Source organism: Alternaria atra (genome assembly GCF_907166805.1).
Source record: "Alternaria atra isolate CS162 genome assembly, contig: 23, whole genome shotgun sequence".
Taxonomy (NCBI): Eukaryota; Fungi; Ascomycota; class Dothideomycetes; order Pleosporales; family Pleosporaceae; genus Alternaria; species Alternaria atra.
In genome coordinates this window covers 2075609-2103251 of record NW_025091321.1, presented here as the reverse complement: position 1 = coordinate 2103251, position 27643 = coordinate 2075609, and the positions used below count along the sequence as shown (strand labels likewise).

Below are 27643 nucleotides of genomic sequence, written 5' to 3'. Positions count from 1 at the left end.
ATATAAGCGAGTCTTGTCGTCCATTGCGCGACACAGAGGGGCAGGCTGCAGCTCGTGGCTTAGCGCCATTCGTCAGCTCTCTCCAAGCAATACATCGGGACCATGCTCTAACTGCTCAGTTGCTTAGCTGAGCAAAGCTGGAAACGAAGGCATACCTATGAGGGTGGTGGAGTAAGAGATGCCAGAGATTCAAATCCCGTAGTTCATATGTTTCTATGAGAAGTTCCTTAGCGCCCAGGTGAGCTTTCAACGAGTCGTTGTGAGGTTGTATCTTGTTGTGTAGGGTTAAAGAGGTATGTGATGATGTTGAGATGTGAGTATCGTGAACTATACTTAGGTACATTGTACATTGATTAATACAGAATTTCATATGCTTGCGCTTTAACACTGCTACATAAACACCCCGATCGAAGTTTAAAAACAAGAGAAGACCATACAAAACACCATCAGAAATGTGCTGGGCAAAAGAATCATCAGTATGCAGGAATACGAGTGATTGTGCAAGCTAGTGTATAGAGTTTCCAGCTCAAATCGACCAACAGTCCAGGCTTTTTGTTCCCTTCAGCTCAGGCTCTCCCCCAACAACACATTTTGGAGAACTGAGCCGCATGACTGGAAATCTTGAATGCTGGTTCGTACACTGTAAGAGATCTATGACTAACTTATATCTGAACACTAGTTACAAAAGCAATTCGAGTCCACAAGGGTAAGCCATTGTTGCCTGTTGAGCAAGGGCTGAGTGAGTGTGAATGCTGCCAAGCTTTGGGACATATCGTTCAGTGATCAGGAGGACTACACGAGACCGAAGCGGCTTGCCTGATGGCTTTTTGTTACCCACAAAGAGTTACTGTTTGGTCTGATAGCTGAACATTGGCCGCGTAAGCCTTGGACATTTATAGCCCCGTCTCCTTCTTCCCTCGACCAAGATCAGTCACACATCCTCTTCATCCAAAACATCTTTCAATCACCGCTCTCTGTATTTCTTGGACAACCTGGATACCGATAACCCTCGAGATCGGTGTGGTACTATCCTGAAAATCAGAACAAGACCAAACCCAGGCTCATTTGTCTCTCCGGCCACCAAGTGTCTCAAGACTTTAATCGACATGTTCAGTTCTTCAACCATGACACCTCAGACCGTATTGACGGCCCTGCCCACCACGACGCAGAAAATTGAGGCCATCGAACTCGCTGGAGGCAATGCTCCAACCACCTTGACCGAAACAGAACTCACAGAGAAGCTTCAGGAGAGTGCACCAGATGCAAAGTTCAGTGATGAAGCCTCCTATACATGCGTGACTCAGCTCAATCCCCCACGGGCTTCTCCGGCCGCCATCATGACTGGCTTGTGGGAACAAATTCCACGCTGGAAGTATGGCTCTGTCATCAACTTCGCCACCTACGCTGATGGCTATCCCGCACGTGGCGATGCGGTCTACGCAGCAAACTGCCTCATCAAGGCTGCCGAAGAATGGAACTCCAAAAATGTCGGGGTCACGTTCAAGTGGGTGCCCAAACTCGACGATGCAACATTCGTTCTTGCCTACGGTGGTCAGAAATCCACTGTTCTAGCCAGTGCCTTCTTCCCAGGCGATACCACCCAACTAGAGACTCTGTACGTGTACCAGTACGGCTTCGACAAGGCCAAGAAGACGTCCAAGAGGGGCACATTTACCAACTACGAGATTTTGAAAAACGTTTTCCTGCACGAGTTGGGCCATGTTTTGGGCTTGAGACACGAGTTTGCCATGACACCGGATCCAGAGACGGGGAAGATGGAAGGAGGCGCCATCGTCATCGGATCCGCGAATAGCGAGTCTGTCATGAGCTACATATTTCCGCCCGAGATACAGGAATCCGACATTCGGGACACCCAATACTTCTACAAGCATCCTCTGATCGTTGATTACGTTCCTGACAATTGATGCCAGATGACCAGCCGGGAGTATTCAGGATAAAAAACGCTTGGTTTGCTATGGTGTCTGCGCCAAAAGGCATAAGTGGAGTTCTATGAAGTGGCCGGGTGTGGGGACAATTCGCATGTGCACATGAGATCGGAAAGTCGGGAAAGTCAATCATTCTTGCTTCTGGATTGTTTTTGAAGAAATTGGAGGCGCCTTTCCTGTCACATGGTGGACTTGGTGTACCTGGTGGTGATAGGAGTTTCTTAGGTAATACAAAGCGTTTTCATTGGCGGATCCACATTGCCATTGAGCTCGATTGTTATTTTCTGTAGTGATTTGGTGCCGCAAGACATTTCGTATTCGGTAAGTATGGTGGAGACTGCTGGTATTGGGAAAGAGAGCAGAGGATACAAGTTGTAATGCCACTCGCGGATTTATAGCGGTCTTACAGTTCAAGCTCTGACGTCATAGTAGCTTCTTTTGTGCCCTTCGTACGTCGCGAGAGCGATTCGTGATACCAAAACCTTGATTTGCGACTCGCATCGAACTTTGGAAGATATCCATTGTCCTCCAATCACACGAAGCCTTCATCAACCACGAGATACGCTGCTCCTCTAGGGCGCCTGACTGCACTGCCCGGACACAGCCTTAGCATGTGCATCCTTAAGCGAGCTGAACCTCCCTCACGTATACCATTTCAAGCATAAAGAACCTCGCTCATAGCACTGACGTGGATATTGACTACTTATCACGGCAATCTGGCCTCACTGTATCAGTTGTGACGCCTAGGGATCTACATTGACCGAGAGAGTTGCGACGATCAAGTTAAAGATGAAAGATCAGGGCTCTAGATCCGTCACCAGGGAAGAAGCAAGTGGTGATGATGGAGACAATGAATGGTATAAGCTTTTCTCGAGACCCTGTCGCTCATCATACTTACTATGACGATAGCAGTGGGCATTCACCACCGCCTCCTGCATACACATCCCTCCCAGAAGCGATCGCAGCGGGCATGCAATCTCTCATGGTCGGCGACCCAAATGAAGAGATATCCGTGCCAATGATCCACTCCATAGAGCAGAAGCGGAAGCGGGATTTGTTCCTTCCGGGCGGGAGGAATGGTATCGTCACCCGGACAGTGCTTGTTAGGAAGATGGCGCGCGAGCACTACCTCAAGCACTACGCAAAAGATGCGCAAGGCAATTACATCGGTACTGCACAGCCAGCTCCCGATGCGGGTCTTGTTTTCGTGCCTGGAAAGAGTACGGACCAGGACATCTTGGAACAAGTGAGGAAGGTTGCATTCGGTAAGGAACACAGCAACCAGTACTTTGTGGTAAGTGTTCGGGACTGTCTCCTTCTAGAACATGTGCTAAGTTCTTCTAGAGTGGCTGGGCGACTACAGGAGCCGGTGGAGGAGCGATGTGAGTGCATAATGCCCTAGGCTGAGGCAGACTTCGCTCCATGTAAGAGCTTTGAGGAAGAAGAATAGATGTCGTCGAATATGCTCGTCATGCGTCTCTGTAGTATCTTCAACGTGTGCCACATCGCAATTTCTCGACCACAAGAGTCTGTGCGACCTCCAAATCGTCTCTTGTCTTTTTCGCTCATTGTCAAGTAGTGCTATGGCTCGTTGTTAAATCGAACTGCATTATCAGTTCAACGAACCTCTAGAGCACACTCCTGAGAAATCCATGAGCGGAGGCATTTCCTTCAAGAGTTTATGTCGAATTCTGATTTGATGCGGGGCACATTCCCGTGGACCCCTGTGGCTTTTCTTCTTCAAGGGACCAGAATGGGTGGTGTGTAGAAGCTTGGGAGACAGGAGCTGAACGGTGCGCACTTAGTTGCGTTACGCTAGTGGCGACTTCCCGAGTTCCCGCCTGCAGTTCACTCCTCTTTCCCCGTACACCCACTCGCCCAGGGCAAGCGGCAAATGCAAACATCGACTCAACATCCGCATTCCATGAATGCGCATTAACGTTCATTTACCTTCCTTGACAGCTGTACACGTCTCATCTCACACCAGGCTAGGTTCGGACCGCTGAAAACAGTTGCTGTTGTCAGCGTTGGACATGATGACGCGCCTCGCAGGCATAGCCTCAACTCGCTCGCTTCAGGCTGCTTTCACTGCCTGCATCATCTACAACTGTAACCACAACATATACATGGGCATACTATCTCTGCGCACTTTGGAGGGTGCACCATGAACTTTGTAGAGCTCCCGATACACTGGTACTCAATATGTACATGACAGGCGCGCGGGACCCCGCAAAAGCAATGCCTAGCCGCACTTGAGGCTATCATTCACATCCGCTTCGCACAATTGGTCCGATATGTTACCAGGTCCAAGCATCGGCGACCCCACGCGGGACCTCCAGCAGGCTCATGAGGCGCGGCAGATGCTCAAGATAAGCCCAGGATTAAGCTGAGGGGGCAGTGGGCTGCAAATGGAAGACTGCCGTGTGCATCAGCTGCAAGCTATACAGGTTAGTCTCTAACCTTGTGTTTCCATCTAGACACCGTCAGCTTTCTTTTCTTACTTCCTTCTTGTTTTTTTGTCGGTGTGTATCTACACTTCCTCTCAGTCTACTTTTGCTCCTGGATAACTAATACCTTCTTCTTGCTCTGGATGCGCTGCAATAATCGTGTTGCTCTACAACATGACCCTTCGTCGATCTCGTCCTCTAAACCTCAAGCGGCCTAACGGATAGCGACTCTGGCGTCAGCGGCTTGACCGCCTTGCAACTCGACAATGCTATTACCATTCAATCAGGAATCATGGATCTGGTATACATGCGCTGTATGCATGATCGGAGCAAGACTGTGAGTGAACTATCTACACGACATGTCTGCCCATCGTTTCACACGCGCGAGGTGTTGTTGTATTTCAAGAACAAGGCTTAGCACGCGATGCGCTGGCGGACGCGGCTGTGGCATCCTAGGCGCATTGCTCTTACCGCTCCAATCTCTGCTCGCTCGCATCATATGTTAGCAATGTTGAGATTATACATGCACATTCACCGTATAGATCCCTTGCTGACTGGATCTATCATGTAGGATTGCACGGAAGATGCTGTTTCGATCGATCAAAGGTTTCCAGTACGATGACTGGACCATGGGTCTCTTCGTCACCGGCGCTTATACCGTTATGATTGTACTCGCGAATCGGTGGCTAAAACTCCAATCAAACCTCGAACCGGAGAATTTCGACTTCAGCGCACTTAGCGTGGACGAACTTTCGAGACGGAGATTCGGAAGCAAGCTCGTGGTTGTTGTAGAGCAAATGCATATCGCTGTGATCTGGGCGTGTAAAGCATGTCTTCTGATCATGTATCATCGCATAACACGAACAGCTCTTCGCAACGAGAACATTGCCATCAAAATTCTCGCCGCCTACACAGCACTGGGGTTCGTCATCATAGAGGTCCTTTACTTTTCAGCTTGGTGCAAACCTTTCTCCGAGTATTATGCGGTGCCGACCAGCTCCTCTCAATGCAACGCCTTGGTACATCACCGCATCACGAAGGCAGTCTTCAACATATCCTCCGATGTGATCATGTTGTGTATTGCACTGCAAATGCTCATACGATCGCTACTCCCTATGAAGAGGAAGATGATCCTGTGCGGCATCTTCTCTCTGGGTATCTTTGTGGTGGCCGCGAGCGTCATGAATAGCTACTACTCCTTCAGCAACCCGTATAAGTCAACCTGGATACATTGGTACGTTCGAGAATCGTCAACAGCCATTCTCGTCGCCAATTTACCATTCACTTGGACAATACTAAGGGAACTTTTCGAACTGGGGAACTTTGACGATACGAATCCACCTCCATGGACCTATCATTCTTCCCGTACGGCAGGAGGTCGGAAGACGGCACAGTTACTTCATCACCAGTCTATGGCAACGGCCGCACGAACGGGGACAAGGCGTTCGCCGAACAACAGCAATGAAAGTAAGAACACGACTATGGTTGCTTCAAACATTACGAAAGACCATAACAAATCGCCAGCCATCAGCAATCTATCTGGGTTCGGCGAAAAAGACCTACTTGAGCAAGCGATTCAGCCCCACGACTTTGCTCCTGCTCTATTGCGTACTGGCAAAGATGGCATGATGAATTTAGACCTCGAATCCGGACAGGTGGAAGAAATAGACGCACGACCAGTGTCTCCCGACCACACTCAACAACGCAACAAGTTGGCCTCAGCTCCGCCCACAATCACCGCAGATGGCACGGGAGGCTTCTACGTCAACCATCATCCCATCTCGCCACCATCACGAGTACACGTCGTACTTTCCATGAACGGAACGCGAGAAAGCAGTATGGCGAGCACGCATCGAAGACCCAGCATACCAATGTCGACAAAATCGACAAAATCAAGTGTTTTTAGCGGTTACACAGGCAGTCGACGTGGAAGTGCATCAACCCAGGGTGGAACAGCCGGGCACACAGCAGGCGGAGGGAGAAGCGCGCGAGATCGGCGCGCGAGAACAAAGATGAATGAATAAGGCGCGACTTGGAACGAAATGACGAGTGTGATATACCCTCTTGCAGGCTAAACTGCCATGCCCTGTACATAGACTAGAACCTCTAATATAATGTAATATGACTTATTCCATCTACACGCTTGACGTGTAACTGCAGCAAGGCAAGAGTAACCACAGCGTGAGAACGTTTTCACCAGCAAAACTCTCTCCCCATAGGTGGTTTAAAACACCAACAGGCACTTCTATTCTGGATCTGGACCGGAAAAGCATACACAGTCCATAAAACTATTCAAGTTTTTTTTTTAAAGAATAAAAAGGAACAATCTTTCCCCAACGCCAGCCAATGCACGTATGCTCATAATGCAACGTTCAGGTATTTGATATACCGCTCCTCAGCAGTCTATAGACATGACACAAAGAACGCAAGACAAGATCACTTTCACAGACGACAGAGAGCCTAGTAGCTCTCTAGCAACAAACAAGACCCTACTCGAATCCATGTTTGTCCTATCTCTCGCACAGGTTTGAGCAAGGGGGAAGCGAGCGTAGCATAGCGGGATAAATGGCACGGCGTCCCAAGAAACGGATACTCGATGAATACAGGTACTAACTGTAATCGAAAAGGACGCTGATGCTCTCGCCGTGGTGGACGCGTCGAATGGCCTAGAGACTTGTCAGTATATGTTTCGTCATCTATCGGTTGGATCTAATCATACCTCAGCAAACACATTGCCAACCTCGAGGACCTCCAACTTGGGGCACCTGCTCTTGTGGTCCTCCTGAGGCACCGTGTTGGTCACAATGACCTTGTCCAATGCACTAGCGTTGATGCGCTCGATAGCATCTCCACTCAGGATACCGTGGGTAATGAGCGCAATCACCTGCGTAGCACCCTCCTTCTTCAACAGCTTTGCTGCACGGGTAATGGTGTTGGACGTATCCGCCAAGTCGTCGACCAGGATAGTTGTGCGTTCACGGACGTCTCCAACCAACATCATGGTGGCATTTTGCCGGTCGTTGATTTGTGTGGGGCGGCGCTCCTTGTGAATGAGGGCAAAGGGCATGCCGAGGGCATCGGCAATGGCGGTCGCGCGCTTCGCGCCTCCAGCATCGGGTGAGACTACAACGGCTTGTTGGTAGTTGGGAATGTTGAACTGGATGTATTTGCGGAGGAGGTGACGACCGTAGAGATTGTCTACAGGAATATCGAAGAAGCCCTGGTACTGGGGGTCTAGCAGTCCGTCAGCGGATTGTCTTGTATACCTGTAAGGATGTACACATACCGTGAAGATCCATAGTAATAACGTGGTCGGCGCCAGCGCAAGTCAAAAGGTCCGCAATCAGGGTACCAGCCTGAGCGACCCATTGGCGGTATCCGACCTGGGGCTCGAAGGCGGGAGGCTTGGTGGTTGTGGGTGCGCGTGTGATACCTGGTGTTGGGGCAGCCGTGCCATTGGCTCCATGCTCGCCGGTGAAGTAAGTAGACTTGTCGGATTTGTCCGACTTGCTCGAGTCAACCGTCTCGGTGCGCTTGATGCCATTTTGCTTGACCGGGCTCGTAGCGTCCCCATTCGTACGGCCGCCGTTGCGCTCATCCAGCTTCATTCTACTGAGCTGGTGGTGCAGCGCTCCTGCGCCGTTTGTCAGGCCTGCGCTTTCAGCCTGTCCTGGAAAGGGCGTCTGGGGTCGCGAATCAAACGTGTATGTGCCGGTCCTGGAGCGCGAGCCCGGTATCTTGGAGAGGGGTGCGCCAGTCTTGTTGTATGGAATGTCCGACTGTCGCGAGTAAGGGAAGAGCGGGAGGACGGCGGTGATGCGCTTCGCAGAGGCGGTTCGGCAGGCGGAGATGGTAATGAGAAGTCTGTCGGACGGTCAGGCACTTCACTCAACTACACCATGAGGATGGGCCTACTCCATCAAATGGTCGTTGACTGCGCGCAACACGAGACATTAGCTCAGTACCACTATGGCTAGGACAATGCGCCAGGGGGGCTTCGTACCTTTACCGCCGCCAGACTGGATGATGAAGACATCCTTTCCTCGGACACTCTCCTCAATCTCAACACGCGTCTCGCCGCCCTTGAACTTGTCAAGAAGCACCTTGGCCTTGGGTATGCCGAGGTGGTTGCAGATAGTCCTATGACCCCAATTAGTCAAGGCCATAGCCCGGCTCTGATGGGTGCGACATACTCGGTGAGCTGCGGGTGAGAGCTTCCGCCCAGTACCACAATGTTCCTCATGTTGGCGGGTGGTGGACGTGGTGGAGTGGGGTGGTCCGTTGCTTCGCCGCGGGCAGTATAGCAAGAAGAGATTAGTGAAGGAGGGAGTCGTTCGCGGAGAAATTCCTCTTATCGATAAAGGGAAAAGATTTAGTCGAATTTAAGGTTTCCGCCCTGGTAGTGCTGGGTGGAGCAATCACAGCTCAGGAATTGGGCAGCATGATGGAAGATGAATGGTTCTGTCGTCACGGGCCAGAGAGGTTTTCACTTGTTTCGGCTGTTGCAACTTTTTCTGCCGAACCCCATGTCGCTTTTCACGCCTCGCAAAGCCCGGGAATGCTTCTAGAGCATGCAATGGCTGCAGTCTGCATGGCATACCACAGTAAGCACACCAGATGCAATGACTCGGGTTCCACGCGACCTGTACTCGCCATCGTCGCGCAGCTACGGCGTTTCACATGCAGCGGTTGGCGGTCAGTAATTGCGCCATTCTCAGGAAGGGTCCGTTAGCGCTTGCCGAAGTCGGTCCCTCACGTGCCCACTTCAACTGTTCAAGATGCATTCAGTGATGCACGAAACGTGCTCTATTGAAGGAATAGCTCACCGGCTCGTGTCACGTCGTACGCACCCTGCGACTGTTGCCAGATACGGCGCCTTGCGTCCTTCCTTTGTCTTCAGCCGCCATCAACCGTCCCCCCTTACTCGTAGCCTAGCGAACGCGCAGGAGATACGTCATCTTGGTCGAATCAGACGTTCAGATATGTCGCTAGACCAACACCTACGTCGACTGTTTGATTCCCTTGTCATAACATCTGGATGTCATCTAAATACTGCTGAGCGATACAGCCAATGTTCAATGGTTCGTTATTGCTACCTACAACTATCTAGAAACAATCTCCCACAGTTACAACAGCTCTCTTCCTCTCCCCTCTCTCGCTGTAATGCGAAAGTGTACCAGCTTCTTCCGTCTTTGGACACCGTGTTGGCGTCATCGGGTCACTACGCTTGGCCGCGACCTCAACCTCCTCGATTGACATCATGCCGCTAATACCCCGAGTATCTTAGCATTTCTCAAGTGAGCAGACATCGAAATGGCTGGCATCTTCATGCTAGAATCGTTCCAAAGACCCCCCTGGTAGTAATCGTCTGGTCTCCACGCTCTACAACGTACCGACCGACACTGATCCACACATCAAACTTCAATCCCATGCTATGGAATCCATTGAATTCATTCACCTAATCCCATCCTCCCACCTCCCGACCCCACTATCCTTCCTCCCGTTCCTTCCCTCCTGCGCCCGTTCCTCCCCAGGCGTGAACAACTCAGCACTCAGTACCAAAACAGCAGGAACAACAGCAAGGGCTTCGATCGTCCCACTCCTGCCCCTCTTATTCTGATGTCGCAGGTTCATCATCGCATTAACCTCCCGCGACTTCACGACATCCTTCCTTATCCGCGGCCATTCTTCGCTGGAATTGTCGCGGGGTGAGGTGGGTGAAGATGTGGAGACGGAGGAGGAGCGGCGGTGCCGGAAGGGCGAGAGTGATGACAAGGTTCGAGAGCGTCCTCGTTGTTTTTCGACTGTTGAGCAAGACAAAAGGGGTTTGCAGGATGTTTGTACTGGTGATGCAGATGTGGTGTTTTGTGCTGCTGCTGGGATGTGGGGCAGGGGGATATTTATTTCCGTGTAGAGAGGGCCTTCGTATTGGAGAGAGAAGGGCTCTGTTGACGATGGTGTTACTGCGATATCCGAGGTCGTGGGTATAGGCGCGTCGTGGTCGTGTTGTGGGGTTGTGGGGGCGGAATATGAATCCATGGTTGGAAATGGCTCGTAGGAGGTGATGTTGTGGTCCGTGGCTTCCATTTTTGTCCTTCTCTTCTCTCTCAAGTTTTGGGCTGCGGGTCTTACTTGCAATATCTGGATCGCAAAGGTTGGAGGGATTGATGGCCAGAAGTATGCGTGCTTGATGTATTTGACGTGTCCTAAAGGCGCGGGTGATTGAAAGCGTTGCTGCTCGCACAGCCTCGTTCAGGCAACCCTTTGTTTTTGTCACGTCGACACCCGAAACAACTCGCAGGACAACTGATGATCTCAGGCTGTCGAGCAAGTCGGAATCCCAGAATTAAAGTGAAAAGATCTTTCTTCTTTGAATTCGGTCGCAAGCTGGATACACTTGGTGCAGATGCGATACAAAGTATGGTATCAACTGTTGATGTTCAGAATTCAAGGTTTGCGGAGATCCCAACCACGACGCGAACGCGTCCCCTTCTGGTACATATAGCTGACTAGGCCCTCCATTATCTGCACTTCAGCTGATCATAATAAGCCTCATTTCCACACGCGTGCGCTCAGCGGCAGTGTCGCGGTGAGTAGCTTTCGCGAGCCGCTTAGCCGATTGATATGGGGCTGTGCAGGATCCGCGTATGGAATACGCCGTATTGGCGGCTGAGACGTGGAAAAGCTCAGCGTGACACCAGGATAGCGCTTAGAAAGCTAGTGAAGCTAACACGACTACATTACACATCATCGGGAGAAGTAGAATGTGTCTGATGGAGATTTATTATTCATCTTGTTATCATCATCATCATCATCATCATCATCATGCACTATATACAAGACTCAATCATCCCAGGCTTACAGAAGCTTAAGAGTGACCCTTCCGCCCTTGACGCCCCTTTGGACGACGGGCTCGCGAACACTCCTCTTCGCGGTACCGTTGACGGGTACACGAGCGGGGAAGCCCTCCCAAGAGGTAGCGTAATGAGCAACAGCGGCAGCAATACCGCGGGAGTGCAGAAGCCACGCCTCCTCGTTGAGGTTGGTAACGTTGTCAGCAGCCTGATGGTAGTTCTGGTCAAGGATTTCTCCTGCAACACCACCCCAGATTGCCTGCTCTTCGACAGTCTTGACCTCGTCAGCACCGGTGGTGGTACCACCTGCGGGAATGTTGGCGTCAAGGAAAGGACCGTAGTCGGAACGACCGTTGAACTCAGTTTCGTTGCTAGGAATGTTGAGGTCTTTGAAGTAGCCCGCGAAGAAGTCCTCGATTTGGTCACTTCCAGCGGGGCCGCTCAGACCGTAAGCACTGCCGTCACCATCGTAGATCTGGTGAACGTAGTTGGGCGACGCGATCATATCGAAGTTGAGGTAAGCGCGGACATCAAGAGCTGCCTCGGGGGACAGGCTTTCAACGAAGAAGGTAGAGCCGAGAAGACCAGACTCCTCACCAGACCAGAAGCCAAAGCTAACAGCGTTGTTAACATTGTACTTGGCAAGAGACTTGGCGACATTCAAGATAGCAACGGTTCCGGAGCCGTCATCGTTGATACCGGGACCAGCGCCAACAGAGTCAGTGTGAGCACCGAGCCAGAGCTGGTTGTTCTTGTCACCACACTTGCTGGTAGCCAGAACGTTGTTGGTAGTGATGATTTGGACGTCGGTCAAAACATCCAACGTGCCGGTGACGGTAGCGCCGCCAGCGACCTGGGCAACAATAGCCTGACCCTCTGCTTGAGACATGGTCACACTCGCGACGTAGTCACCTTCCGGACGGGGAGGAGGACCAAGAGTGGCGCTGATTGTGCCTGGGGCATTGTTGTAGATGATAGCACCTACGGCGCCAGCACTGCCAGCAAGAGCGGACTTGAGTCCAAATTCGCAAGAACCGCGAGAGATAAGCGCAATGGCACCAGACACGGCCGCAGGAAAGTCGGATGCCTCGCAACCGAGGTTGTTCACCGGGACGATGGGTGCGGTAACGAGACCTGGAGTAGAGGCGGAGTACTCAAGAATGGTCGAGTTAATCGTACGTCCGTCGATGGTAAATGTGTTGAGGGTACCGTTCAACATGACGTAGTTGGAGAAGGGCTGAAGTGTGACATCGTAGTACGAAGTAGATTCGAGCTCCTTCTTCAGCCATTTGACGGTGTCGTTGTGAGCCCGTCCTCCCATGATCCTGTTACGGTCTGGGTAGCTGTAGGCAAAGTCCTCGAGCTGCTGAGCACCCCTCATCAATTTCTTGATGGTGATGTCCTTCTCCAGAGCAGCCTATAAGATCATCAGTATGTTTTCAAAGCGATCGTGGAGAATCAAGGACGCTTACCTTCGTAACCAACGGCTTCTTGGGGCATGGCTTGGAGTTGTGACCATCCTGGCGTTCCCTGAGTTCTGTAGGGATGGCCGAAGCGCCAACGGCGAGAGCAGCGAGACCGAGAGTGACCCTCATATTGACAAAGCTGTTCTATCTCAGGTGGTTGAGATGGTAGAAGCAAGCTGCGGCTGTATCTTTCATCTGGTGTGCGGGGTGCAAACTTTATACATGTCTGCTGCACCGATCGCCCGGTCGTGCGTGTGTAACCACGTACAAATTCTGTAGACCTGTTCCCTAACCCAATCTTGAGAGTCTGCAGCAATCGCGTGCAAGTGTGCAGCAATCGCGTGCACTCGCCATCGTTCCCCCGTCCGCCAAGCATCCCAATATCAGCCATCTCTTATCATTCGCCAGCGGTGTCTCCACTGTTCATGCTTGATTCAGCAGCTGGTAAAGACAAGCCGCGCCAATGCCTGCTTCAATCTGGTAGACACTCTGGGCAGCGTCTGGGCGTACCTGATAGTGGCGCTGGATTCCGAGATTACTGGGGCTCGATTGGAGAGTTTGCTCATGTGGATAGATGTCGGCGGAGGCAGGCTCCCTCTCGCCAAGAAGGCCGGATGGATGCTCTTTAGGAAGGTGGCCATCGGAGGCGCAGAAACGCCGCTGGTGGCCTTCGGGAAGCGACTGTGTATCGCGGAACATCGAAAGACACTCATCGGCTCCGTTTTGTCGCCTCTTCCTTCAGGAGTTTCGCACTTTGCGATTCGGGCAGGTCGTCCGGTGTAAACACATATCGAAGTAGAGAGTCCAAAGCACGGCATGCGGCCGCCGAGGTCCCTGGAGAACGGGGCCTTTAGCTTGTGCCTGGTGGCGCACGGAGCAGCTGATTACTGATGACATAAGAGCATCTCATGGCTCTACACCACGAAGAATTTCCAAGGAAAAAAGAAAGAAAGCAAGAAGACTCGCCGAAGACAATCGGTGTGCATGAAGAAGATATCATTCAATGGGGAGTGCTCGACATATATATCTCAGAGCACCATGTTGTCCTCTTGGCGGCACCAATCGCTCTTGCTTTCTTGGTCTTCTTCGCCATTCGGCGCAAAGTGGCTATAGGTCAGTGGGTATTCACCATACCAATGTTTGACAGCCTGTTGACACTTTCATAGCTAGTCAAAACTATACAAGTATTCTCCTAGCACTACGTAAACAATCTGTTGGCTGCGATAGAGCAGCTTCTACTGTGTAAGTACTGCCCCGGCGCGTTGCGGTGTGAAGGCGATTCTATGGGCGTCCTGGAGCCATCAAGCAAAGCAACGCTCGAGTGGTAGTACAATTCCAGTATTCACAGCGCATGCGAACTCGGCCCCCAAATTAGGATCTGGAAGCTTATACTGCAGGCACGTCCTCACCACGCCAGCGTATACGCTTCCAATCACAGCGTCCAGACTCTGCCCCGCCGTTTCAGCGGAGATCTTATGAATAGACCCCAGCGATGTCGTATCTTTAGGTATATTCGATGTTAAAGGCCGCCAGATTGCAATCTCTAGCAGGACCACTCCTAGGGTGTACAGATCGAGCGTCTTGGAGAAGCCATTGATAACATTCGGGTGATAGGTACAGCCATGCCAAGATTCTGTGGTACGCGGAGAACCAGGCCTGCATGGTAGGGGTTGCTGAGACCGTTGAGATAGCTGATGCATTTCGCTATGCGGAACGACTCAGGCGCGCTGTATAGCATGACGCTCAGAGTCTTGATCCGCTCCCGAGTTTGGCTCAACTCCCGAGGCGTGAGTGTACGCTCGATATCCAGCTACTCGATCCATTTCCGAGCGATGTTGTCATACATACAAAGGGGCCGTGACGATTGAACAGCAGGTATACTTTGCGTAGGCTGCAATAATTGCGATTCGATCGAAACAGCGCCACGGCTGCTCGCAGTAGTTGACTGTAACAGTTTCAAGCGCGCAGCTTGACGAATCAGATCATCCTCTGGACCAGTAACGGCTTGGGTCAGTTCCAAATCGAGGACAGTGTTGGTATTCGCGAGGACGTACGTGAGTAAAGCTCGTGCGAAAGCAAGCTTAGAAGGCTCAGTAAGAAGACTACAGTGATCTTCATTATATTGCCTCAATTTGTTCACCGACGGCCTTGTAACACTTACTACGTTCCGCCTGATCATCAAAAGACGTCAATCTTGTTTCGCCTTCACTTTCCCTGCCCAGCCACATTGCATCCATATCCTCTAACATTCTTCCAACCGACGGACTCTATTCCTCAAACCAGTAGATCTTCCCCTCCTTATGCCACGGATGGCTCAGAATATCGGCGCAGATGATAGCAGCAGGTCCTATTGTAAAAGTGATGTCGGCTGTAATCTTGTAGATTGGTAGCTCGTTCGGTGTGTAGAGCCTTATCACGAGGGTGGAGGATGTGATAGCGAGGTATTGATATGGCTCTGCTAATGGAGGATTTGAATTAGGACAGGATCACTGCATCTTGGAAGAATTATGAAGGATCCCAGGCTACGATCGGGATAGGAGAGGACGTGGCACCTGTGGGGGAAGTGGTGGCATATTGCTGAGATGGATAACTCGAGACAGCGCATGCGAACTCGTGCTGCTTAGTTGTACGATTCCAATCTCCCCGTGTGATACTACCAAACCCTAAGCAAACAATGGTGTCAACCCTCACCGTTATAGCGTTGAGCTGCTGTCGTACACTGGCCCAGAAACGACTTCTCAGTATATCGGGCGTAAGGACTTTCTGGAACATTTCTTTATATCCTTCATGAGTAGAATACTCTGCGACCATCTGCTGAAACTGATGAATATCAGGCTTCAATAGCATACTATCGTTAAAGCTTGTTTTCAATAACTTTGTATCGCTGCTCAGGAATGATATCATACGGTATGCATTTGCCTTCCGTCTTGGCAAAATTGAATGGCGGATTGTAATGGAGACAAATTGCGCTTGGCACATATGTCGGGAGATGACGCTCCTTCCATTCGCTGTCCAATAGATGTGGCAAGCGAATGGTTTGTTTCTTCTAGTCGTTCCCACAGTTACGAAACCGCTCGACCTGCTCGGCCGCTTGCTCGAGCAATGTGCGTGTAAAAATGGGTTTCTTATCCACAAAGGCATCGAAAGCGCTGGCGTCTGCAAAGTGGTCTGAACTCTTGGAGGGGTAAGTTTTCTCCTTCCAGTCCTTAGAGTACTGGAGGAAGTCGCTGTGCTCTTTTCGAGGAGGGGAAGGTGCGTTCTCTCAAAGAGCTTCTGCTAATTTCTTGATGCTCAGATATGAGGGAGTCCGTCAGTTTGTGGGTCAAGATAGCAGAATGGCATTGCGGTATTTGTACCAAGAGGTGTACACTAGTGACAGGACGGTTACACGATATATGTTCGGAAACCAGTAGCTGATCTCGTAAGATTTTCACTCACAAGTCGAGAGCAAACGAACACTTGGTGGTTGTAATAAATGTGTTACTTGGACTATGAACACGTGAAACTTTTCTCATTAACGGCCTGCGATATCTGTTCACTTAAACTGGTCCTCCGTAACACCCTTGCCCATAGCCGCCGTCGAACTCACACCTCCCGATACCATCTTCAAAAGGTTGTCCACATAGTTAGCTCCACTCCACTTCTGATGCGTGAGCACATCGACCTTGTTCTCCGCTTCCGGCTCCTGGATGATCTCTCCGTACGCCCGCATACCCTGCTTGGCATACGCCTTTGAGAATGTGTCGGCCATAAGAGCGCTCTGGTGCAGACCAGCGAGTGTGATGAACTGCCAGCAGTACCCAAGCTTAGCCAGGCGCTGGATGTAGGTTTCTTGCTCATCACGTGGCATGGCGGCTTTCCAGTTGAAGGAGGGCGAGAGGTTGTACGCCAGTCTGTCACGATGATTAGCATGTATGAGAAAGATTGAATGAACAAGACGTACTTCTGCTCGGGCCACACGGCGTGAACGCCGTCAGCGAACTCTTTCGCTTGCGCAAAGTCGGGCAACTTCGACTCCATCCAGATCATGTCGCAGTAAGGCGCGTATGCAATAGCACGGTTGATAGCGGTTTCACAGCCACCTTGGTACCTGTAGTAGCCCTCTCGGGTCCTCGCAGCCTCCCAGTTGAAGTACACATCAACGCCAGTCAGGCCCGCAGCGATGGCGCGTGCCTCTGAATTACTCTTGCCCTTGCTCTTCTCCATGAATTCATTGATCATACTTTGCTTGTCCACGTGCACACCAGCGTTTATCGTGTCAATCACTGCCTCGTGGTATAGCTTCAGATTGGCTTCCTTGGTCCAGGCATCTTCAATTGCCTGAAGCTCGGCGCCGTTCTTACCAGCTTGTTCTGCGGCATACATGAGCTCGCCCAGAGGTTGAAGGGCGGGGTTCGTGCAGCCTAGGATATAGTGATGATCGCGTGGGTCGATGGTAGAGGTGATCAGAGTAGCGGCTTCTGAGTCGGTTCTGGCGACGGCAAGTAGGTCGGTTCCTATTGTTCTGATGTGAGCTGATATCGGAATGAAATATCGATATGATTCGTCTTACCCATGATGTCTGCCTGTGCCCTGATAGCGACCAAACGGTTGATGTGCTCGCTGATAGGTACCAGGACCTTGCCAGCCATGTGTCCGCACTTCTTCGTTCCTGGTGCTTGATCCTCAATATGTATACCAGCCGCACCCTTCTCTATGAAAAGCTTGGTGAGCTTCATGATAGCTGTAAGTCCTCCGTGTCCCGTGTCTGCGTCTGCAATAATTGGTCGTAGGTAGTCAACGCTTGCCACTTTCGCACGATCAGCTTTGGCGGTAGTCAGGCGTTCTTCGCGTTGCTTTCGGTCGTGAAACAGCTGCGCCATGAAAAGATGGCCAACTTTGTTGGGTACGGTTGTCTAAACCTGTCAGCTTTCCTTCTCATATCCATATCTGAGAACCTGACTTACGTAGGGATAATCTGCTAGATCTGGACCCGGTTCGTCGGTTGATGAGGCCGTTGACGATGCTTGCCATCCGGAAACGTAGACGGTGTCCAGATACTTCGCCATCTGCGTGACCATGACAGGATCGAGACATCCATATGTGAAGCTGACATCGTTGTTCTAAACATCGTTAGGTCGCACGTTTGGCGTTTGGAAGAATCATCATACCTTGAAGCGGCCTTCAACAATTTCCCAAAGCTTCTTCGACTGGTGATTGCTCGGGTAGGTGATCTTGAGATTGCCTCTCTTCGTAACAATATCCTCTGCTGTGAATGGTCGCCTAGTATACCTCCATCTTGAATCCGACCACCATTGCTTGACTTCCTGTACTTCCTTCTGGAACTGCGCATCCTCGGCGTCAATGTTCGACATCGCGTTTAGGCTCTGAGCTATAATAGATGGCGTGTGAGGCTAGTTTTGGCAATAAGAAGATTATATTCTTTTGATCCGTCTGTGAGGTATGAAGAGAGGAAGGAAACAAGAGGGAAGTCTATCCTTTGAAAGATGACGAGCAATGACACAACAAATTCTAGCCTCGGTCTACCGTGCCAGAAACTTGGGGAGCCAAGCTCCTTATAATTGTATCATCAGCATCTCATACCATCAAGGTTAGCACAACCCCAGCTCTGCCTCTTAGCCCAAGAGCTCGGGGACGATCGGCTGAGCGCACCATTGGCCCGACTGTAGCATCCGAGGAAGCTGGCAAGAAGATCTAGCGTGCCAGTCATGCTGGAGCATTGTTTGAGTTGCCCTCGGCCCAAGGGGAATTGACGTTTTGAAAGCATGACTGGTGTAGATCGGGTGGGGATGGGGACCAGCGGAACCGTGACGGGGATGACGTTGGCCAATTGCTTGGTGAGGATGGCTTCTCGTTTCAGTCACAGCTGCATTCCCGTTATCATCCCATCTCACAACTCCATCTCGATGAGCTAGAGACTTGTTCCATCGTGACACGCGACCGCTTGCAGCTTCACATGCCGATGTTTGTACTCTGCATTGGTTCTTTGTGCATGTGAAGGCGCATGCTAAAACCTGGGGTCGCGTGTCGCTAGCGTCGCGCGGGTTTTACCTCGGTTGATCCTATCCGGAAAAGGCCTGAGCCGCTATTGATCTGCAGCTGTCACGGGCTGGCGTGTTCGCTGGCAGAGGGCTTTCGTTCGGAAACACGTGAGAGTTGTCAGTGTTGCGTCTGAGATAATTCGGATAAGCCTCGCTCGTCAGCAGCGACGATCCCGGCAAATGGTCGTGGCGGTGTTGCACACCAATGATCATTACCGTCATTACGAGAAATATATCAGTACCCTAACGAAAACAATAATGATTGAGTAAAGATGAGGATCTACATGCCTATCTATAACCCTTCAACGACTCATACGCATGGCAGGAGTATACTGATAGGGCGCTCTTTACCAATAACGACCAATTCCACTGGTCTGTCAAAAGTGCATCAGAGCATGCAGACCAATCCCTTCCTATCACCAGGTTCTCTAGGCATTCGGTTGACAACAATCCCGCCGTCGACCCGCTCCAGCTCATCAGCTGTCGTGCAGCGACATAGCACAACGAAACCCTTATCACCAAATCTACCAGGCCAACAATCTCCGGAATTCCGAAACAGAAACGTTGTGCCAGAAATAGCTTCGTAACGGTTCTTCGATACTCACAAGCATATTGTTGCCCGAAGAAGTCCCTGACGTATCTATCCAACTCGGAGTATGGTCTAGCGCGAATGTCATCTACATTAACTGCGGAGCTTTGCGGCGACACTGAGTATGCTGGATCGGCTGGTGGACACCTCAACTTCTTCAGTAACCACCACCTGAGCTCGTCAAGATGGCCCCTTCTCACTGGTGGCGTTTCCTTGTCTTCGAGGCGTATCGATGAGCGCTCTGAAAGCAAAAGAGGTAGTAGCTGCGGACGACACATCCATAGAGTCCTGTTCCGTTCGTCGGTGAAGACGCATTCACGATCGATGGCCTCGGAGGTGTACGTGTAATGGATAAGCCGCGAGTAAAATGCTGGTGTAAGCACACGGATTTCCATGTTCTTCTTGGGCCGATTTCGACCGGGTACGTGTGTCGGGCAAACCATATTGGTGGGAACGTTGGGGATCGAAGCTTTGAACGTGATGTTAAAGTCTACTTCGGCTTCCTCGACAAGTTTACGTAAGTAGTTCCTGAACACTTCATAAAGTGTGCTTAGACTGTCAACCGTGTTCACTCAGGGATGTGCTTGTACTTACATCTCAGCGGATGTGGGTAGCCGGCCAACGCTCGACGTCAGTACCTCTGGTCGGAACCATACGTGCAACTTTCTCTTGAAAAAAATCCTGAACGCTTCTCTAATGATGCGCGGAAATGTAACTAAGCCAACCCACCACCAGCTCAAAATGAATCGCGCGGTTCCGAAAAAGCCCAAGTGGTCAGGATCAACGGCCTTTCCGGTGGAGTAAAGGCGCGCTACAAGTTTCCCGTGATCCTTTGAAGACTTGAGCGTGATCGTATTATCGATCGCAGGGTTCTCGCAATCCACAGACGGAAAAGGGTTTTGTGCCTTCAGTGCATACGAACCCTTCCTGGAGTTGAACGGCGAAACATGGAAATCTTTCATCCATACGTCCGTAAACTTTGACTTTGATCCGTTAGGTACTTGCGATTCCTGTCCTTCTGGTCCGGAAGTATGCTCAGAATCAGATGTGCAAGGCGGGCTAGGAGGACTCGATCCGTCAAGCAGGTACATGCGCCTTTCCCCGAAAGTGTTGTTGACTTCGAGTATCATCTTCTTAAGCTGATGTTCATGATCGTAGATGTACCAGAACGAAACCGGGTTGAATGCGTAGCCGAAGAAGCGCGGTGCCGTCACCAAGTAGGCGTACTCCCATTCGGAATCTTCGACATGTTGAGCCCTCAAATATGTCCTCAACTTCCAGTAAAAACCAAAAGCTCCACTACCTCGCTCCAGATAATCCTCTGCTCTTACACGTAACCACCAGCTACCCAACGTTTGATCGTCTCCACTTGGGAATTCTATCCCGCTGTGTTTGATTCCGCTCGAAACAATGGGGAATCCACACTGTAGGTATGAGTATGCAAAGGCATGACGCTTCGGAAAGATACGTGCATGCGTTGTCTGGCATGGGAAGATTTTCGGCTTTGGTGTTTCCACTTCAGACCTCCACCGGCTGATATCAGGGCTTGTCGCAGCTGTGTTCTTGCTGCTTGCAAAGGTGCGCCACAAGAAGAATGCGAATAAAGCAAGCGGTAATGCGACACTGGAGACCGCATATGTGACGAGCCAGCCCCTCCATTCGTTCCAACTCTTCAATGCAGTCGCAACCAACTTCTCTCCTGCCAGCCAAGTATATAAAACCCCAAGCACAGCGCAATCCGTTGTGAGTTGGCGATCTCCGTGACGCTGTCTAACGGCATATCCACCGATCCAGATCGCGAGCAGAGGCCACATCCGCCACCCATCCGCAACGGCACATGGCAGCAGGAAAGCCAAAGGCACGCATCCCGCAAGGGAAGCACCCAGACCGCGACGGTCAGCTGCAATCCACATTAATGTATGTTCCCGTTAGTATTATCGTGACATTGAGGAAGTTACGAAGGAATTCTGTGGTGGGATAAATGTCAGATCGAAGGTGGTTTGACGCTAGACCATTCTCATGAAATGTATATGCAGGGTCAGGAACGATATCCGCCGCGAGTATTTCCCCATCCGGCATTAGCCAACGCGAGAGCCGCATCATTGAAGACGACAAAGCGGCTAGATGCGACGACGGTTGACATTGTTTATTTGGGCGCCGAGTCGCAAAGCCCTGCAAAGGAAAGGAGCACGCCGAAACACTGAAAGTCGTGGATCTTTCGCTGCGGGTCGGCGATAATACGTCATCGGCGTTGAGTTGGCCAGGTAAAGAACACCAACCCGTGTTGAGCACCAATATACTCCCATGTTCAGGTGTCATACCTATAGTTCATGTTTAGGATATTCTGAGCGACCCCTACTATCCTGCCAAAACACTTTTTCCCGAGGTTATCCGTGAAAATAAGAGAGGAACCGTCATCGTCGCGAGCGCGACGCGACGCCGACTGTACACTACGCTATGACCGGACCTAGAACCGGCGCCACGATTTGGAATTATACCTGACACACGAAAGTAACGAACAAGTGGAGAGATAGGCACGGCGTTCCTCGGGGATACATAGCGTCGTGAAGAACTCGATACTAGAAGTTATTGAAATCCACAGCACGCCCACTAAAGGTACTGCTTCAGCGACCAGCGCACACAAGAGGCAACACTAGCCGAACTAGGGGCACAGATAACGTTCCAACCCATCACCACCATACTATGCGTTCGTCTCCTGCCCTTGATACTTCTTACTTGCGTCCAGCATTGTCCAAGGCGCAAAGGCTATTTCTCATGTTAGCATCATCTCCACATTTCCCTAAGATATGGTCAAAACTTACGATTTCCACTCTTCGCCAACACCCCTTCCAACCCCGGAAAATGTCTACCCAACACATCCTTCATGCCCCCATTCTGCACCCATCGCATCCCCACCTTACTATAGGTCTCTTCATTCCAATCCCCGGCGATGAACCTAGATTTTGGTGTACAAAGTCAATATACATCTCATATGCAGTTCATACGCGGAGGTCACTAACCGATCACTTTTCAACCTCCTACTAGCCATCAAGATAAACACCCGAAACGCCGTATCGCTAAACCCAAAGCCTGCCGGTAGTGGCTCCGCAAGACAACCAACCAGTAAGTCCACCTTTTCAACATCGTCCTCGTAGATGGCTGCCAGTTTCTTTGCAACAGCCCCGTTCCCGCCCGTGAGCTCGAGGAACGAGGAAGCGGGCCGTAGGTGGAAAAGCCGACGAAAAGCATTGTAACGCGGTACACCTCTCTCCCTATCTCGGAGCACATCGATAGTGCCGAGATCGATATGCCGACCATCCGGTGTATGTAAATCACGCAAGAAATCCGGTGTATTGTTCAGCGTAATAGCACCTGGGTAATTGACTCCGAAGCTGTAAAACACGTCTGCGAAATCCATGTCGTCTATTTCCAGAGGAGCCCTCGCTTTTTCGAAGGCAATGTCGCGGATGGGATGTGTCGTCTTATGTTCACCACTCTGTGCAGAGAAGAAGGCGATGCTATCAGGAATGAGTGCGTGCATACGATACACACTTACAAACTCCTCAGTAAGTGCATAAGGCGCGGCTTGGTGCTCTACGCCCGACCCTGGGATTCCAGAGATGGCTTCTGAAGTGGCGGATACGCGGCCGAGTAGTTTGTATAACCGCTCGCCTAGGATACCCCACCAGTTTGCGCTCATGCTTATCTCGAGAACAGGATGCGCGAGGATGGCTGGCGTCCATTCTACTGTGTGTATCTTGGCCATTAATGCGCAGTTGACTAGGCGGGCTGTGTCGAAGAGTTTCTCGCTGCTCCAGTCTGGGTAGGCAGCTACGAGGGCGTCGCAGATGGCGTTGTGTTCGAGGACGAAGAGCGTGTGCAGCATTTCTAGGCCTAGCCACCAGTTTGTCATGAAGCCGGTTTGGGGAATCCCGTTCTCATCGCGAGGAAGGAAGGTGGCTAGTTGTTGGGCATCGACAGTGAGTTTTCCGTTTTTGGATTGACCACGCAGTTCGGCTGTGCGGATTTCGGAGCTGCCGTAGATTTGACTGCCGTCCCACCAGTGAGTGTTGATGTTTTTATAGGCTGGAGCTGTTTTGTCAGTTCCATCTAATGCGATGTCAGGCTGTGTTTTTTCGACCCTCATCTTGCCGTCTGGAGAGTTCCACTTGTCGCCTTCAGGAAGCGGAACAATACATTTTCCTGAAGCGGAATTCTCGTGCTGGAACCAGTCGTGGACCTGGAATTGGATCCACGCCGCGGCCAGTAGGTTCAGAGTCGTCGCAGGTTTGAACGTATCTCTTTTCAATAGCTGCTCACTGATGAGTCGAGGGTTTGGGGTCATGAGCTCCTCCTCGCTTGGCTTTGCGGTGTGTTCGCGAGGTACGTTGCGGCCGAATCGCATTCCTGTGCATCCCATCTTTGGTGCTGAGAGATCGTTGAACAGACCGTCGGAGTGGCGGGTGTGCAAGTACTGCTCATCAGATAGATGCGGGCATCCTAGGGTACCTTGGTCGTCGGGAGATGGGTAGACATCGTGTAAGTTCTTTTGGCGTAGCTCGTAGCGGAAGGCGGCAACATTGAGTACGCCGATCCAAGTGGGCAGCTTGTGCCATGGTATTGTGTTATTCACGCTATGGAAGATGGCTATGAGGGCGCGTTGGGGAAGACCTGGCGTGTAAGTGTAAGCTTTGTGCTCAGTTTCTTTGGAGAGACCCATGACTGGAACACTGGTGGAGTCAAGTCCCTGGTAGCTCGGTGTCGCTTGGAGATGCACGAAACAAGAGAGAAAAAGAGACGAGATATATGGGAAGGGCTCAGGCCAAGACATAATAGATGCCTACAACAGCTGCACAACTTGCGTCGCGTCCGGGACGGCGATGCTGAGATCACTGCTCAGCCCCAGAGCAACACATCCCAATCACAACCAGGTGTTCGAGCCGGTCAGCACCTCATACATGGAGTAGGGCCGAACATGAATCAGCTCACCGAACGACTGATCGCCTTCCTTGCACCAAACCGGCAAGACATGCAAGGCCTGTAAACCCATCTTACTCCACTACTCAGCTCGCCGCCACTCTCTCGCAGTCCTTCCATTCTATATGCCTCAGCTTGTGACAGTTTCGAACAATGATACATTGGCCGGACCGTCCAGACCAATCACATGTTCGAAGATTACACGATACTGCGTTCTCGGAGGCGGCTTACCTCAGCCGAGAACCAGGTTCCTCTAGGAATGCGCGGTACTGGTGGCTGACGGATAAGTAGGGACCCATGTAACAAAAACTCAGGTCAGCTCTTGTGTCACACTGGTGGCTGAGTCGGATGCATGCACTCTAATGTTCTTGGTGCTTTTTTTTTAATAAGCGCACAGAGCCCTGCATTGGCCATACTAGATCTCGCATATACTTGAGGGGAGAGGCACTCCTATGGCGAAAGCGCATAGTATGGTGCGAAGTATCAACCACGTTGTAGCAGGCTGTTTGATTGCAAAGGGAGTGAGTATACGGGTGACGGTGACGCCGGTCGCAAGTACGTGGCTGTTGGACTTGAAAGCGCGCGGATCCGTGCCCTGATTTCCTCCTCTTCCGCAATATGGGTAATAGTCACTCGATCCTGGAGTTCGTTGTTTGCATGGTCTCTGGGTGGGCAGTAGATCCGAGTCGGTGACTCCAAGATACTGATGCTGTCTCTTCGCAAGTTTCTTTCAATCTCCCCAGCGGGAAGTCCGTGCAGCGAAGTACGTCCTCCGTAGTAGTAAGATGGGCTGCGAGATGGCTTGTAACAAGATATTCTGCTGAAAAGGCGTTTGAAAAGTGGTTGGATGGATGGAGCAGATGCGCAAATGATTGCTGTGTTGATCTCAACCTGGGACCTATGTGGATAAATACAGCGTCAGTATCGGTCTCACATCTACGTGTTCGACAAGCTTCACTTACCAGAAGATGATGTATCCACCGTAGTACCGAGCATGTAAACCGCTGTTTGCCCAGAGACTCAGGCCCCAAAGTCGAACTCCAGACGCTATCGGAATGAGTAGACTCACCGCAAAGACTGCAACAACGGATAACCGCTTGGCTCTTCCCATGCGCAGCGAATATAGAACCGGCATAGGAAGAAGCAATATAACGATATCAGATCCCATACTCCAGCCTGCTTGCCAGTAGAAGACAATCCGCAGGTCAAAACAGTGGCCGGCGCCTCTGTCTGTAAGTATCGCAGTGGAGAAGGCGTAGGAGGGTGTCTCGGGGCATTGAAAGGCGATTATGAAGATGCAGTAGATGCTGATAACAGCGATAATAACGATCAATGTTTTAACAAGTCTTCGAAAGGTTCGTTGGGTGGCAAAACCAAGGTAAACTAAGGGTGGAATGACTGTGTCAGCACATACTCTTAATGACATGTTCTTGCAATGTTACTTACAAAAGAGTATCGAGAGCTTTATGAGGCCCATTATGAACAAGTAGCCAATGTGATATGCGTACCCTTTCCGATGGTCAGTGTGGTCTACTGCAGGTCGAAACAGTTGCTCACAAGATACTACAGAGCCAAACATCCAATACTTCCAGTATGCAGCATCCTCTTCTTGAGTGGGCTTCAGAGTTTCATTAGCATGTCGCTACCTTATGTCGTAGTGGGAAAGGCACTTATTCCCACCTTTGGCGTAATCTCTGGCACACTCTGGGCACCAGAACCGAAGAACAACTGGTAATGGTTACAAGCGCAAAGACCCCAGGTGAATAGCTTCAGTGCATTAGTCTTCTGCAGGCATGTGTCCCTGAGCGGATTCCTTACTCACCAATGCAACCGCCATGATGAAGTCGCTCCAACCGAGTTTTCCTACAATACATCTGCGAGTATAGAAGCTGATGCCAAATAAATACGAAGCATTAACAGGCGAAATGTGGAGTAAAGGAGACGGACCGGGTGGCAATCACCACTGTCGATAGAGTCGCGAGAGTGAACTCAGTGGTCAAGATTGTGGGCCGTAGATCGTACGGGCTGAACATCTCGACGGCACCCATCACTGCCCGACATCGAGATGAGAATGGAGCGTCAGGATAGTAACTGCAATGAAATGAACGCCTGGAGGTTGAAAAGAATGGAAATCTGCCTGTGGGTGTATAATACCAGGCGACACAAGCCATCCGAGGCCCAGGCTTGCTAGCTGATCTCGAATCGAAGGATTGCATTAGCGAGCCACGAGGACGCCACGGGCTGGGGATTTGAACTCCAGTAGCGCAACGACCGCATGGCAAACCTGGTTGAGCAGGGCGTTTCTCGGCGTTCGCAAATCCTACAATCCACATCCACCGTCAGTCTACATGTCATACCAGTGTCTGTCAGACGGTACAGTCGCCGCTATGATGGCAAAACCTGTGTTTTTAGACATTGTATCATGTGTCCAAGATATGTTGGCAGTGGCCGAATTGGCGTAAAGTCCACCATGTTCACATTTCCAACATCCAGGTATATTTGCGTGGCCACGTTAAGAGAACTCATCATAGCCTCACGCCCCGGTGTTCGGTTATGCTGCTGAGCTGACTCCGACGTATACTGACTCCTGTGTGTCAGGTCATGTAGGCGATAACCGTCTGCTCGTGAGTTATGGGCCAACCAAAATCGCCAAAGCTGATGCGGCGTAGTCGATGGCGGCTTCCCATCTCAACAAGGTTTTGAACGTGAAGTACGGTCGGATGTCGTTGACATGATTTCTAGAGGCATGTGGGTCCCTCATCGACTGGATGAAACCGCCGGCAAGATCTGACTCTACGCACAAGGCCATTGTAAACTCGAGAAAGTTTGGTAGCGATGCTCCAAGCATGTAGCAAGCGAGGACGGCCTGTGATGTTCTATATGCAAGGGATGATGCCATGCCATCAAATGTAATTATCCGCGGCTAGTCCGATGTTGGTGTTTCGCGGTTCAGCCACTACGAAGCGAGATGCCCAACGCCAGCATCCTAGAGCTGACTGGATGAAGAAGCCAAGGCGATAGCGCCAAAATGGAACATGAATCGAGAGAAATTTGGATGTCCACGAGACACGTCCGACTGTTGGGTGTGCTGCCTCAGACCTGTTGACGTAACGCTGAGCTTTCGATCGAGAGCAAGGGTCTTAGTATGGTAATCGAGGGGCTGCTGAGCGATCACAAGAACTTGGTTCAATTATGCGGAGGTGACCAAGGAACGAGAAAGGGTGAAGTTTGTGACTGGCGCGCAGAGCCCGTTCGCCGTGTAATGTTCTGCATGCGTTCGCATGAAGGGAGCTAGCACGTGAGTACCCCACACTAGGAAGAAA

General features: G+C 51.0%; 6 protein-coding genes across 7 annotated transcripts; 3 read left to right on the top strand and 3 right to left on the bottom strand.

Annotated features, from left to right (window-relative positions):
* Nucleotides 1–1124: 1124 nt before the first annotated feature.
* Nucleotides 1125–1925, top strand: ALTATR162_LOCUS4299 (uncharacterized protein; the record flags this gene model as incomplete). The annotated part of the gene is made up of 1 exon (XM_043311910.1): nucleotides 1125–1925. The coding sequence occupies one exon, from the start codon at nucleotides 1125–1127 to the stop codon at nucleotides 1923–1925; it is 801 nt and encodes a 266-aa protein (XP_043167845.1).
* Nucleotides 1926–2735: 810 nt separating this feature from the next.
* ALTATR162_LOCUS4298 (uncharacterized protein) lies at nucleotides 2736–3332 on the top strand (the record flags this gene model as incomplete). Of its 2 annotated transcripts, none has more annotated exons than XM_043311908.1 (3): nucleotides 2736–2803; nucleotides 2859–3240; nucleotides 3291–3332. In XM_043311908.1, 3 exons carry the CDS (start codon nucleotides 2736–2738, stop codon nucleotides 3330–3332), a joined length of 492 nt encoding a protein of 163 aa, XP_043167843.1. The 2 variants fall into 2 exon arrangements, with proteins under 2 accessions (XP_043167843.1, XP_043167844.1); XM_043311909.1 differs by having other exon boundaries at nucleotides 2856–3240.
* Nucleotides 3333–4977: 1645 nt separating this feature from the next.
* Nucleotides 4978–6417, top strand: ALTATR162_LOCUS4297 (uncharacterized protein; the record flags this gene model as incomplete). The annotated part of the gene is made up of 1 exon (XM_043311907.1): nucleotides 4978–6417. The coding sequence occupies one exon, from the start codon at nucleotides 4978–4980 to the stop codon at nucleotides 6415–6417; it is 1440 nt and encodes a 479-aa protein (XP_043167842.1).
* Nucleotides 6418–7002: 585 nt separating this feature from the next.
* ALTATR162_LOCUS4296 (uncharacterized protein) lies at nucleotides 7003–8636 on the bottom strand (the record flags this gene model as incomplete). Its single annotated transcript, XM_043311906.1, has 6 exons — nucleotides 7003–7059; nucleotides 7113–7627; nucleotides 7680–8257; nucleotides 8309–8327; nucleotides 8397–8533; nucleotides 8587–8636. The coding sequence occupies 6 exons, from the start codon at nucleotides 8634–8636 to the stop codon at nucleotides 7003–7005; spliced, it is 1356 nt and encodes a 451-aa protein (XP_043167841.1).
* Nucleotides 8637–11251: 2615 nt separating this feature from the next.
* On the bottom strand, nucleotides 11252–12842 carry ALTATR162_LOCUS4295 (uncharacterized protein; the record flags this gene model as incomplete). Its single annotated transcript, XM_043311905.1, has 2 exons — nucleotides 11252–12664; nucleotides 12720–12842. 2 exons carry the CDS (start codon nucleotides 12840–12842, stop codon nucleotides 11252–11254), a joined length of 1536 nt encoding a protein of 511 aa, XP_043167840.1.
* Nucleotides 12843–16248: 3406 nt separating this feature from the next.
* ALTATR162_LOCUS4294 (uncharacterized protein) lies at nucleotides 16249–26157 on the bottom strand (the record flags this gene model as incomplete). Its single annotated transcript, XM_043311904.1, has 15 exons — nucleotides 16249–16606; nucleotides 16657–17209; nucleotides 17266–17608; nucleotides 17660–17815; nucleotides 17864–18084; nucleotides 19360–19892; nucleotides 19938–20583; nucleotides 22080–22109; nucleotides 22166–22299; nucleotides 22364–24073; nucleotides 25283–25703; nucleotides 25767–25829; nucleotides 25878–25938; nucleotides 26001–26087; nucleotides 26143–26157. 15 exons carry the CDS (start codon nucleotides 26155–26157, stop codon nucleotides 16249–16251), a joined length of 5331 nt encoding a protein of 1776 aa, XP_043167839.1.
* Nucleotides 26158–27643: the final 1486 nt, after the last annotated feature.